This window comes from Ambystoma mexicanum, chromosome 12 (assembly GCF_040938575.1).
Source record: "Ambystoma mexicanum isolate Mex_15411 chromosome 12, UKY_AmexF1_1, whole genome shotgun sequence".
Taxonomy (NCBI): Eukaryota; Metazoa; Chordata; class Amphibia; order Caudata; family Ambystomatidae; genus Ambystoma; species Ambystoma mexicanum.
Window position 1 is genome coordinate 4,623,803 of NC_090936.1, and position 14,071 is coordinate 4,637,873.

General features: G+C 51.0%; 1 protein-coding gene across 1 annotated transcript in view; it reads right to left on the reverse strand.

The window, feature by feature from the left end:
- Nucleotides 1-915: 915 nt before the first annotated feature.
- CCDC3 (coiled-coil domain containing 3) overlaps nucleotides 916-14,071 on the reverse strand; it is a 182,577-nt gene continuing 169,421 nt past the window's right edge. The window contains exon 3 of the mRNA XM_069627793.1: nucleotides 916-1,659. Within this exon, the coding sequence (XP_069483894.1) occupies nucleotides 1,372-1,659 (288 nt within the window). The 3' untranslated portion in view covers nucleotides 916-1,371. The remainder of the gene's footprint in view (nucleotides 1,660-14,071) is intronic.

The window sequence follows — 14,071 nt, forward strand, 5'->3', positions numbered from 1 at the left end:
ATCAACACTGCGGTCTATTGAGTGATCGGAGAGTCGGCTCATGCTGTGCTTCCGATAGATGATCATTATTACATGTAGAGCAACACTGTGGTCTATTGAGTGATCGGCGAGTCGGCTCACCCTGTGCTTCCTATAGATGATCAGCACTGCGGTCTATTGAGTGATCGGAGAGTCGGTTCACGCTGTGCTTCCTATAGATGATCAACACTGCGGTCTATTGAGTGATCGGCGAGTCGGCTCACGCTTCCTATAGATGATCATTATTACATGTGGAGCAGCACTGCGGTCTATTGAGTGATCGGAGAGTCGGCTCACGCTGTGCTTCCTATAGATGATCAACACTGCGGTCTATTGAGTGATCGGAGAGTCGGCTCATGCTGTGCTTCCGATAGATGATCATTATTACATGTAGAGCAACACTGTGGTCTATTGAGTGATCGGCGAGTCGGCTCACCCTGTGCTTCCTATAGATGATCAGCACTGCGGTCTATTGAGTGATCGGAGAGTCGGTTCACGCTGTGCTTCCTATAGATGATCAACACTGCGGTCTATTGAGTGATCGGCGAGTCGGCTCACGCTTCCTATAGATGATCATTATTACATGTGGAGCAGCACTGCGGTCTTTTAGGTGATGCATGAGTGAGGATGTTGTATACTGCACACTTACCAGAATCACAACTACATTAGCAGCTAACGGACATTAGGCACTGCCAGGTCAAGTGATTTGCTCAGGACTGCATCATTCAACCAAGTGAGGAAGCCAGAGTTCGAGCTTAGGGTCGCACGGGTTCACATAGTTTGTTAAAACGATATGATAGTATCAAATGTTTGCATGACCTGCAACATGGGTCCAATCAAAGTAACAGTTCATTGCAACTTCAGAGTTCTCGGTTGTAAAAAATGGCAAGAGAGGGATGCAACAAGAGTAACAATGTTTATGCCATATTTCAAAACTGGATTACATCATTGTGTAATAAAAATAGTTTATAAAAGCTTTTAAAATATCTAATATATATATATATATATAGGTGGAGAGAGATTCTGTTAAACTACAAATCTTGTGTAATGCCCTTTAAGGTGTGCTAGTGTGGTTTTGACAGTCGAAATGTGGTGCACGCTAGAGACAGCGTGAATGCGTGCAATGCATTAGTGTGAATGCAAGACTGTGAGCTGCCCGTCAAGAACGTAGGGGCACTTCTGCTTTCCTACTTCCATTTCTAAAAATGACACTTGAGACATTTAACTGGACTTGTGTCTTGGCTTCATGAAGAGAGGATGCCCAGCAACCTCAACCATGGCACGCTGCCAGCCGTGCATTGATAGCAAGACTAGATCAGTCACTGCGTCTCCGGCCGCAGCAGCGGCTCCTCCTTAAACCTTCATGTACTTGGAGCGTGAGGTCCCTTGCATTAAGGAGTTCAGGTGGGGTATTTGGATGGCGGCGGAAGACATCTTCTCGTTTAGCTTCTCGTTCAGCTTCTTGTTCATCTGCTCCACATGCCTATTGTTCTTCCGGGCCTGGCGCAAGGACCTCTTCACCTTTTTGACTCGGTCGCGGAGCTGCTTGTTCCGTTTCTCTAAGGTGGCCAGCTTCTGCTGCAGTTTCTTCACTCGGTCTTCTTCGTCAAACAGCGCCTTCTGCACGGACGAGCACATGAGCTGTGGAAACCAAAATGCAATATGGTTACAGTCTAGAAAAATATATCAAATACTCCATGCAGCTAGACTGGTCAATGGGTTTCTCATTTGAGACCTGTAGATCCAGGGGTGAACGGCTTTGGGCCTCTGTCGCGTCCTGCTCTGTCCCAATAAAGCCAGATCTACTTGAAAGCATGTGCTCTCTTGCGTCTATTGATAATTGTATTATGTATTCATCACCTTGATAAGAACTCCTGATTCGTTATACACTAAACTAAACCCTTATTCTAACGCTAATCCTGACCCTAGCCCTTTCCTTACCCCATCTTTAAATCTATCTCTAAACTAGATCCTTTTTCTCTAACTCTAATCCTGACCCAGCCCTGCCTCCATCTTTAATCCCAAACCCAACCTTGACGATGTGAAGATGCGGATCACGTACAAGGAGGAAAGAGTACATGTTTGAAGAAGTTTGAAGAGATGTTTCAAGAGGTCAGTATGGAAAAGAGCTGTTTTAGACAAAGTAAAGGGGATTACTGAACGGGGTAAGACCTAGCTCACAGCCTTCCTGGCAGAGCACCTGGTTGGGTCTGCGCTGGGTGACTTGGGGGACAGGTTGACCTTCAAGTTGGACGCAGGGCTGTTTGATGGCACTCTTCAAAGAGACGGTGGTAGCAGCAGCAGCTCTAAGTTCAAATCGTGCATTTTACAGCGGTAGACAGAAAGGTTCCGTTTTCGGGCTCCCTTTTAATGACTTTGACAATGTGTTATCTGATTGGCTCATCATTCAAAAAGTGCTGACACTGCACATCTCCCTGAAAGTGCTGACACTGCACATCACCCAGAAAATGCTCACACTTCACATCACCCTGAAAGGGCTGACACTGCACATCTCCCTGAAAGTGATACCTGGTCCCCCTGAGTCATACAGGGGCCAGGCCCTTCGCTTGACCAGTCTGCCTCAGTACCCCCCTCCAGCTCTTGCCTTCGGGCACCCTTCCCTGACTGAACTACTGGGTCTGGTCCAACCCCCTCCTCACACTAGTTACCCCTATCCCTTCCCTTGCCCTCGAGTCAGCCCCATGCACTTACCCACCAGCACTTACCCAGCTCCTTGGGCCCCTTCCACCTTCCCCCTCCCCCTTGTGGCACCTGGAAACACTTTCTTGTGTATAGGCACCTTACAAATGTTCAATAAATAAAATAATTTGGATGCAACCATCTCTAAAGAAGATAGGGCGCTTTCTGGGCGACTTCCTAGTAACGAGGACCCGCTGCATGGCCCAATGGGAGGCCGACTTGGGACACCCGATAGAGGACCAGACCTGGGTGGACATCTGGACCCGAGCACACGCCTCATCCACCTGCCTCACCAACAGGCAATGTGCGTACAGAATCATGCTGCGGTGGTACTACCCGCCCCTTAGACTCCATCACATGAACCCCCAAGTGGACTACTCTTGCTGGAGAGGATGTGGCCACCCTGGCTCCTTCTTCCACATGTGGTGGACATGTCCAAAGATCCAGTGATTCTGGAAATTATGTCTGGGAACCATCGCACAAATCACCAGAACAACAATCCCGCTGGATCCGGAGCCCGTCCTGTTGGGTGTCCCGATCCCCGCGGTCTACCCACGCTCTGGAAATAGAGCGAAACTACTGATCCAATGTCTACTAGCTGGGAAAACGGTGCTGGCCCTGTCTTGGAAATCCCCAGACGGCCCCCTCATGGCCCAGTGGTGGACAAAGCTATGGGACATTCTGATCGCGGAAAAGGTGACAACGGCAAAAGCAGGTGTCCTCCACCAATTCCAGAACAACTGGGCCCCGGTACTGGAATATGATCGGCGATTTCCCGTCCTGACCTACAAACCCATCAAGGCCCGGTGGACCCTAAGGGACCAGGAAAACCCCGAATGGGACACATAGACAATGGGGCGCACAGCGGACGGCCCAGGCAGGGGTACTCCCATCTCAGGAACGTGGGGGAGGAGGGGACGAGACTTGAAGGGAATGTTTGGGGATCAACAAGCCTAAGTTATTGTTAATGATATGTAATTGTCAACCTGCCTTGATTTAAAATAAACAACAAAAAAAAAGACTAAAAATAAGATAGGGCCCACACATCCCAATACAACGTCCTATCTCACAATGAAATATTGATTAAGGCTGGGGGCGAAGTGCAGGGTGAAGAAGAAAGAAAGAGGGGTTACGAATGGAACTGAAAAATGAAGCCAAGGATGTTTGGGAGCCAACGGCAGAATATAAGTGGAAATGACCAGTAAGCTAGTCCTAAAAGAAGCCCAGCATATCAAGGAGACCACCAACCAGTGTGGCATGGGATCTAGGGAGAATCTAGTGGGTCGGACAGGGCCTAGGAAGAATCAAGTGGGTCAGACAGGATCTAGGGAGAATCAAGTGGGTCAGACAGAATCTAGGGGAATCTAGTGGATGGGACAGGATCTAGGGAGAATCTAGTGGCCCGGACAGAATCTAGGGTGAATCAAGTGGGTCAGACAGGATCTAGGGAGAATCTAGTGGGTCAGACAGGATCTAGAGAGAATCTAGTGGCTCGGACAGGATCTAGGGAGAATCTAGTGGGTTGGACAGGATCTAGGGAGAATCTAGTGGGTTGGACAGGATCTAGGGACAATCTAGTCGCTCAGACAGGATCTAGGGAGAATCAAGTGGGTCAGACAGTATCTAGGGAGAATCTAGTGGCTCAGACAGGATCTAGGGAGAATCAAGTGGGTCAGACAGGATCTCGGGAGGATCTAGTGGGTCAGACAGGATCTAGGAAGAATCTAGTGTTGCACGTCACCCCTCCTAGGACAGCATCTAGTGAGCAAAAAGCGATGGCTGCGGACTCTCAGAGTGGGGAAAAAACCACAGAACAGGTTATCATGCCATGTTCTTTCTGGGCAATAACAAGGAATATGATTTGGGGATAACATCTGTGCAATATAACACAAATGATAAATAATGCAGTTAAGAAACACAACATATGCCCTTGCATGAAGAGAGAGGGTGCAAAAGAGGCTGGAGGCATGAGGTAAACCCTTCAAGTTGCAAAGTACTAGCCAGCTATAAAGTCACTCGCCACATCAGTCCGCCACAAACCCACAGCAAGCCATTTCTTACTTGCCAAGAGTCCATTTTCCGTGGCCAATGGCTCCTGGAGACAGCACATTGTGACTCCTGCGTCCACATGGAATGTCTCTGCCGTGTGATCACGGCCATGTGGCTGGAACCCCGGCCTGGGGGCCCCCAGAGCCGAGGCTGCAGTGGTGTGCTGGGTGCCCCCAGCCAGGGTATGTGGCTCCGGTGCTCCAGAGGCCGCAGGGTGCGCTCTACAGTTGTCCCTCTGCAGATGTGTCGAGTGGCCTGCCCGCCAACAATCACTGCAGACTCTGGACATGTCTAGCTTCGGATTGCCACAGGAATAAGAAGAAGTTATCACTGGAATGCGACTTTCCCTCGGGGCCCCCGTCGGCACCTCTTATTGGTAGCAAGGTTTCGGCGCTTCAGACTGGGATGCCGGCAACGGGGCAGAGCACAGATACAGTCCAGTACTTGTTACCCTGCCTTGCTTGCTTTGTGGACCACAAGCAAAGTCATCTTGGGCGCCGCCCATGGGTTATTTAGATGAATACCCAGGTTGGGTGCTGGCACACAGGTCGAAATAGACAGCCTTGGCACATGACCGTGTACCTTGAGGTGTGTCCATTTCAATAGGCACATAGTGTATTCTTTAGCAGTAAATTGCACACTTAATTCAACTAGTCTTAAGTCTAGCAAAGTGTGAGGAATCTCTTTTTGGTGGGTATTCCTTTGTGGGGACCTCAGCACCCTTTTAAATATATTTTTTTGTATTTTTTGGTGATGTATGGATTTCCTTATTACTGGTCGCATGGAATAGTAACTACAGAGTACTTGCTTCCTCAACTCCGTTTAATCAAAAAGATAAACCTTACAGTTACTTTATCAAATAGCCCATGCGCCCATGACTTTCTGAGAAAGAAGGAAAGACTTGTGACACCTTTCCTCAGTTTTCCAAAGTGCATTTAATTTTCAGATTTTCGCCCGCTCTGTGGAGGACGTATTCGTATGAGAACAGGACTAAGAAGCTTGGGATTCAACCTGTGACTTGATACATAAAACAGAGATAGAGACGTGGACAAGTACCATTGGCCCTGATTTGAAAAAGACGAGTAAACGTTGAAACACGTGTCATTACATAGGGCACTTGCAAACAAGTACAAATCTGAAAATTAAATGCACTTTGGAAAACTGAGGAAAGGGGTCACGAGTCTTTCCTTCTTTCTCAGAAAAGCGTGGGCGCATGGGCTATTTGATAAAGTAACTGTAAAGTTTCTCTATTCTTAAGTCTATGCTGGATCGATCAGTGCATGCAATGAGCCCTCTACGAGCTGCCCACTTGCAGGGGGCATGGAGAACGTAATGACGTCAAGATGTGCTGTCGCCAACAGTTGTTGCCATTTTTTGCTCGGCTGATAAGGGCCCAGATTGGATTGGGAAGGCTGTGCTGTGTACATAACCTGGGCATTTGTCCATTAGCTATGCCATATGTATCACCCATTTCTCATTCTTGCGTGCTCCTTTCTTCCTTCCCCTCCAGTAAGGTGCTGAATGAGACATTTTCCTTTGGTTTGGCATAACAAGGCCGCAGATTTATTTTCACATCTATATAACCACAGTAAACAGATATTGGGCCTCATTACGACCCTCGCGGAAATCGAAAAACGATGGCGGAAATGCAATACCGCCATCGAATAGCGCTCGGTGCGATTATGACCCGTCACCGCAAAGTACGATGCCATTAGCGACACCGTAGTGAACGCCAACGCTAACTGCACCAAGTACGCGCGCGCGCGCCATGCCAAACCGTAATTACCACCATGGCGCAACGGTACGCGAATTCTGACCCAAGCGGACATGCACCTAACGCCATCAAGCACGGCGGAAAGTACCATTCCGCCATGGTGAGAAGTACGGCATCGCGAACCAACCGTAAACGGCCCTACTGAGTGCCTGTACACCACTCCCTGGCCACATTGTACAACTCCCCGTAGGTGCAATGAAGTCACACAATGCAACCAGTGAAATGTACTAGTCATCCATGCCTGCCAACGAACAAATGAATCTCAAGAGGGGCCAATGGGAGCTGCAGGGCACAGATGGCACGAATACAGAAGCCATACAAATGGACATGACCTCAGTCTCCCACCAAGAAACGCACGCAAACACAGGCACCTGTGACCAGCAATATTCCGATAATCACATCATTCCACAAATCCAACTGGCTGACCGGCATCTGTTACACAAAAGCTAATCCCCCGCCCCTGAGCATGACATCATCAAAACAGTCATATTGGCAGCCCTTATCCCTGACCTCACTGGGCTTCGTAGGCAAACGCGCCCAGCACAGTACCACGCAACTATACTCCGAAGCTGGAACCCAATGCAGATCTCCTCACAATACATCGCTTCCCAAATAGGAATATGCCACATCACTTGCAAAGAAGAACGCTACACGGTTCATATCAGAATAGAAATTTAATGCACAACAAATGCACCAAGCCCATACAGCCATTAGGCCATGAACTCCAAAACACATTTCACCATTGTGGGCTGCATCCGCAATAAATGACCAGCTTCTGCTTGTGTGACGCCCTGTTCCTTCATGGTACACAGGGGCTACATTCTCGTACGAAAAGGCAACATGGAAGCGCCTAGAACCGCAGGGCCGTCCCAATAGGGAGGCACTAGTCCAGCTGAAAGGCCGAAATGTTGCTCCTAGCCACTAGTACTGCGTAAGGGCATGTGGCCCATTGGCGATCGTCCCATAAGATCGTAATGCTGCTCCACTGATTAACACGAAGCAGCAGGTGTCGGGAGTAAAATCCATCTGCAGGAGTGGCATACAGATGGCAGTGGCAAAAGGGGAGGAGATACCTGTCAACCAAATGAAATGAAAAAGAATAGTATGGCCATCAGAACTACATTTGAATTACTCACTTCAATGATCACACCAAATCCACAGCCATATGCATGCTAGCCCACTCCAAAGGATCATCACCACCCAAAAACCACTTGCGAATCATAACTATCTATATCGAGGTGAAAACACCATCACAAACGAGTGTACCTGTGCATGCGTCTGTTAAAACAGAATCCATCAGATGGGATTGGTAACGTGCATAGACACAAGTGTCTGAAGGCGCGTCGAGACAGGGAGGGCTCAACAAGGCCAGATAGACGATGGTCCCACTATGGCAGCCCTGCATCACATAGCGCAGGGGAGGCGGATAGATTCCAAGAAGCCCTGTACATGGCAAACTCTGTATCAAATCATCTGTCCATGCATCCATACATCATTCCCTCATCCCGTAATGAAAACGCCTGTTTCCATACTCACATAACATGTGAAATTTCCATTGAGTCTGTGCGTTATGCAGCCTGCAAAATCCACTGTGCCCCAGCCCGTAATTCCAGTGTTGTGAAGTAACATGTATTTGGGAACGTCCGGCCTCATCGCCCACTTCGCTATTGCGCATCCCAAACTATTCATATCAATCATTGCATCCTCGCCATGGCCCCTGTCCCAAGGACATTGAACAATAGAACGTTATATTTGCAGTCAGACCTGTGGGCATCTCCTCGCCGCTAGCTGAAAACCGAAAGCGCCGCCCTTCGAATTCCTCATTTGCAACATCACGTCGAAAAGGCATCTGTGGCCGCTTGAAATCACAAATTAATCCATCTAGTGCGGCTGTGTGTGAAAATGGCAACTGCCTTCACTCACAAATGGGACGCCCCGCCCGTCGGTGAACCTCGGTACAGTGTTGCATGAGGGTCCACCGTTACTCGAGTACTACGTTCCACTGACCCTTCACAAGTCTGTTCGCGACTGCAAAGATAGTATGTGAAACAATGGGACCATAGCCGAATGAACATATCAACCAATGTTACACTGCCATCGGGTACAAATACATGATTGTAATAGCAAGATGCCATTCGTCGAATTGCAGCGTTGTGTGCGGGACGTGCTCGCCCAAAGGGGAGAGCAGCTTGCACAGGTGGAATGAATCACCACAGGTGGAGGCCATACAGCCTGAAAGCACACCCAGGCCCTCATTACGACCCTGGCGGAGATCGTGGTGCAATATGCACCATGGAGCACGGCGGAAAGCTGCCGATACCGCCATGGGGGTTGGTGGATTTACCGCCCCATTCCGACCTTGGCGGGGCGGTAAATCCCCATTCCCCATTTTACCCTTCCCCATTCCCATTTTTGCCCCATAGGGTATAATGGGAGTGGGGAAGGCGTTAATTACGCCACCGTAAAATACGGTGGCGTAATTAACAACAAGGTCCCGTAGCGCCATGGATTTCTCCGCCCGGAAAAACCAGGCGGAAACCGATCCATGGCGCTACGGGAACTCGTAGTAGGGCGGAAGGGTCCGCCGCGAATACCGCTGGCGTAAACCCACTCCGCCAGGGTCGTAATGAGGCCCCCAGTCTCCTCCCACAACCACACCCACTCCGAAATGCTACCGGCAGGACTAGCTATGTTGGCCCTGGGGGACCTGATAGCACTGCAAGTACTCCAACTTCAAGAAGAAGACGAACACCAACTACAACCGGCCGCACGGAGGAGACGCAGGAGGAGGAGGAGGGCAAGGCAGGGCCAGCAAGGGCCGCCAGCACAGCCACTACCACCACGCAGGCAGCCCGCAATCCCACGCCTCCGAGCACATCCGTTCAACCTCACTGATGAGCAGATCCACACCCTCTACCGTTTGGACCGGGACACCATAACCGCCATTGTGGACATGACACAGGCTGACCTTGTCAGCATGATAGATAGCCCAACCGCCATCCCACCCCTACTGAAGGTGGTGTCTGTACTCCACTTCCTGGCCACAGGCACCTACCAGCACACAGTCGGACAGTTGCATGGCATATCACAGCCACTGTTCTCACGGACACTATTGCAAGTGCTCGATGCCCTCCTGCAGCACGCAGACGACTACATCTCTCTACCACGCTCGGAGCAGGAAATTACCAACACAAAAGTGGGATTCCATGCACTTGCCGGCATACCGGGTTGCATTGGTGCCATCGACTGCACCCATGTGGAATTGGTCGTCCCACATGCCATGGAGGCCCAGTACCGCAACCGAAAACAATTTCATTCTCTGAATGTACAAATGGTGTGTGACTCCAACAGGATCATTACACATTGTTGTGCCCGATTCCCTGGATCAACCCATGATTCTATGGTCTTGAGGAACTCTACAATACCACGCTACATGGAGCGACACGCAGGGAACAGATCCTGGCTACTCGGTGAGTCTCATTTCATGCATGATGATGTGGGGTATGTGATGCGGCAATGACCTGGCAGGAAGGGGGGGGGTGCGTACGTAGCAATGGCATTCCACATAATTCGTTTATTGTCCACATACAGGTGATGCCGGGTATCCACTGAAGAGATGGCTCCTCACACCAGTCCGGAACCCACGGGACCAGCATGAGGAGGACTACAACCATGCCCACTCACGTACCCGTGTAGTCATAGAACAGGCATTCGGCCTACTGAAGACTCGTTTCCGCTGCCTCAGCAGGTCTGGCGGGGCACTCCTGTACCGCCATGTGAAGGTTGCAAAGATGGTGATGGCATGTGTCATGCTACACAACATGTGCGTACGTAGAAATGTGCCCATGCCCCCTGATGCAGAACTGCAAGCACCTGAAGATGGTCATGATGAGGGTGGGGATGTGGCAGCACCTCAAGGAGTCTGCGAGGCACAGGAGGGCCGTGACATTCATCAGCATCTCATAGATGCATGCTTCTAGCACTCACGCCTGGTGGCCGATACATGGACACGGGACTCGTGGCACTGTGTGTGTCTGGAACATGCACAATATGGACTGTACGCCTATAATGGCCTCGTACACAAAGATCAATGTCCACACATCTCATTGGATGATCGTGCATTGTTTATGGCATATGTGATATCATGTTAAACACCCTATCGATCCGCCACCCAAGTGAGCCCAACACACCCCCTCCACCCTCCTACCTCCCCCCCGAACACCAGTGTCCAAAGATGCTCATTGTCAGTGGGCAGTCGCTATTGCAAGCTCCCTCTGCGGGTATCAGGGGCACCCCTGCCTGTGGAGCGCAGGTTCCTCCCAGATCTACGTTGGGGGCTGCCCTGGACGGAACTTGCAACAGATGATGTCTCTGCCTGCTCACGTCCATGCATGTCCCTAAGGGTTTGTGAGAGCTCAGTGAGCACACGGCGCACTGCGGCAAGTTCGGCACATACGTCTTTGGACGTCGCATGCAGTTCCCCCCTCAGGCTCTCGGTGCTTCTCTCCATTTGTACTCTCAGGCTCTCGGTGCTACTCTCCATTTGTGCCCTTAGTGTCTCTGTACTTCTCTCCATTTCTGCCTTAAGTGTCTCAGTTGATGTTTCTATGTCTGCCTTAGTGCCCCCACATTCATCGGCATGGTCCTTGAGGAGCGTGGCCAGTATCTGCTGTTGCACGATTAACTGGTCGAGGGACTGTTGCCTCTGCTGGGCCATGGCCATTTGCGGTGGTGTCACAGAGTGGCTGATCACCTCATGTTGCCTTGCCACAGGGCTTGTGGGGGATGGCCAGTCGTCGTCTTGTGGGTGCCCCTGCGTGGTATCCTCATGGTGTACGGGATGGAACAGACAGGGGGATTGGGACAGGTCATGGATGGATCTGACTTCGACATCCCCGTTTTCTGTGTCGGAGCATGCTGCCATTAATGCAGTGTCACCTATGGTGCTGCTGCCACCAGAAGCAGTGCCTACTGTGGCATCCATTGGGGGGACCTGTGGTGGTGGTGTTGTGGGCATGCTGGCTGCTGGGGTGCCTGTTGGAGTTCCCTCCTCTGTGCTGCCACTTGATTTGTGCTGCTTCCGTGTCTTGATGCGTGCAGCTGAGGTGGAGGGTCTTTGGCCGTTGGTCTTGGCCCTCTTTGCAGGTGTGCTGGTAGGGGTGTCCTGGAGCTCGTCGTTTGGATCGGACCCTGTGGTGGAGTAAAGGAGGGCGAGCGTTATTAATGGGTCTGTGGGAATTGGAATGGCAATGTATCACATGCATTGGGGTGGTACCTGAGGGTGATTTGGGTCGGGGCCTTGGAGGTGGTTTCATTTGTGTGTGGAGTGAGGGTGCAGTTGTTTGGCAGCCTGCAGTTAGGGTGTGCCTGCTGCACGTGTAGAGGGTGTTTTTAGGATTTTTAATTATTTATGTATTTGATGTGAGTTTTAAAGTGTGCTATCAGGCCTATGTATGTGGACGTTCTCCTGGACATGTGTTACTGTTGCACTATGTGGGCACGTGGTACTTCACATGATTGGACATTGTGGTTTTGGCATTGTTTTATTTGGGACACCTACCTGATTCTTCGGATGTCTGCACTCCTTTCTCCATCCCTCCGACTCCCTCTATGCTCTCCATTCCAATGGTGGAGGCACAGATTTCTTCCCAGGGGGTCAACTTGATGGGTGATTCCGATCCTCCCCCGGTGGCTGTGGCAATGTTGCGGTTGGCAGAAAGTATGCTACGGACGCGTATCCGCAGGTCGTCCCATCGCTTTCTGCATTGCTGTGGGTTGCGGGGTGCGGTCCCCACCGCACTTACCCGCTGTGCCACCAGGGCCCATATGGCCTTCTTGTTCGCAAGTGCCGTCCTGGTCATTTGCGTGGAGAAGACGGCGGCAGCATTCTCCTGGAGGGTCTCTGTGAGCACGGTGAGTTCCTCACGGGAGAAGTGGACCTGCCGCTTGCGGTCGCACGCTTTCTTCGCTACTTTTCCCATTTTTCTTGGTTTCACTAGGGTGGATGACGGGTTGGGATGTGTCTCAGGGTAGTATTTTTAATGGTTGTGTGGAATTTGTGGTTTTATAGGTGTACGGCGTGATGTTTCCCGTTCCGGGACCATGCTTTTACTTCCGTTTCCGTATATTTACGGTCACCGTACTTTCCGGTTGGCGCTCACTGCGGTGTCCGCTGAGATGGGTGGCGGTATTGCACCTAGGGCGCCGTACGGCGGCGGTGTGGGCCGTTTTGGGGTCATTTCCGCCATCGCGGACTTTGCACTTCCGCCATGGCTTGGTGCTCGTGCCCGATGGGTCGGAATGAGCCGCACTTTGCTCCATCGTGCAATGGCGGAAACGCTATTTACGCTATGGCGGTCCGGTCGGTTGATTTCCGCCAGGGTCGTAATGAGGGCCATTGAAAATAGCTCCAAAGATGCGACGACTGCTCCCCATCCTGCTTCCCCCTTTTCTCCATGTCCATTGCAGGCCCAACTCCCCCAAGCCCTTCGAGTCTGAGAACCGCCTGCCCCTGCAGGTATTTGCAGACTGGGGGAGCGCCGTTTGTTGGGGGGAAGCTGAGCCCCAATTGCTACCGCCAAACATCCCCGCCGTTTAGGCTCCCAGGAGGCGCTGTGCAGAATGAGCGAAGCCCCTTCTGGTTTAGCAATGGCTCATTCGGAGTCTTTCTCTCCTCATTGGTCGCCACAACACCGCCACGCCAAAGATGGGTTACCGCCCACCGTGGCTCCCTCCTCTCCTTGCTTATAGTTCCAGTAACTTTGTGCACACATTCCAGAAAAACAATTCCATTCCCAGCGTCGACAAATGCACACCGTCTCTTAAGTAATATTCCGTGTTCTTGAGGTTGATCAAACCATGTCTGATGTGCTGGAAGCCCCTTCCTTTGCAAAATTTAGCCATCGCACAATTCAACTTCCTCCTTGACTTCTCCACGGCTGCATGACTCTCAGCACCCCTCCATTCCTGCCTTGGAATGATTTCTGACCATACGATTTCGGTCTCCCCCATTTCTGCCGATAACTCCTGTAAAGAAGATATCATTTCCTTCAGCAGAATCCCCCTCCCTAGACTAGCCAGGTCATTGCCACGAGGTGTACCACCAACACATCGGGCCTCCGCTGCTTACCCAGGAGTTTGTGCACGTGCCCCCGCAGCTGTGCCCACTTCATAACTGGCACTCCATGCCAATGCACCCAGTATTCCCCGGCGGTCAACTCCTCCTGTTTGGGCGTCCAGCTTGCCCCAGCCCTTGACACAAACGAATGGCCCACCACCCAGACGGACCGTCGCCTTCCTTTCGTTGATGCTACCGAGAGGAAATAGGGAGGGGGACCGTTAATACTACATTTTTTCATGTCTAATATATCTTTTAAAACAACCAGACTTCCAACCCCCAATCCGTTTGATTGCCTCTGCTCCCAAGCCCATCCCTGCTGCTGACGTGGCTGCCCCTATCCTAAAGGAATGTGTCCCGTACACCCCCATTGAGAACCCTGCTTTCACTAGTGCCATGTCCATCACTCTCTT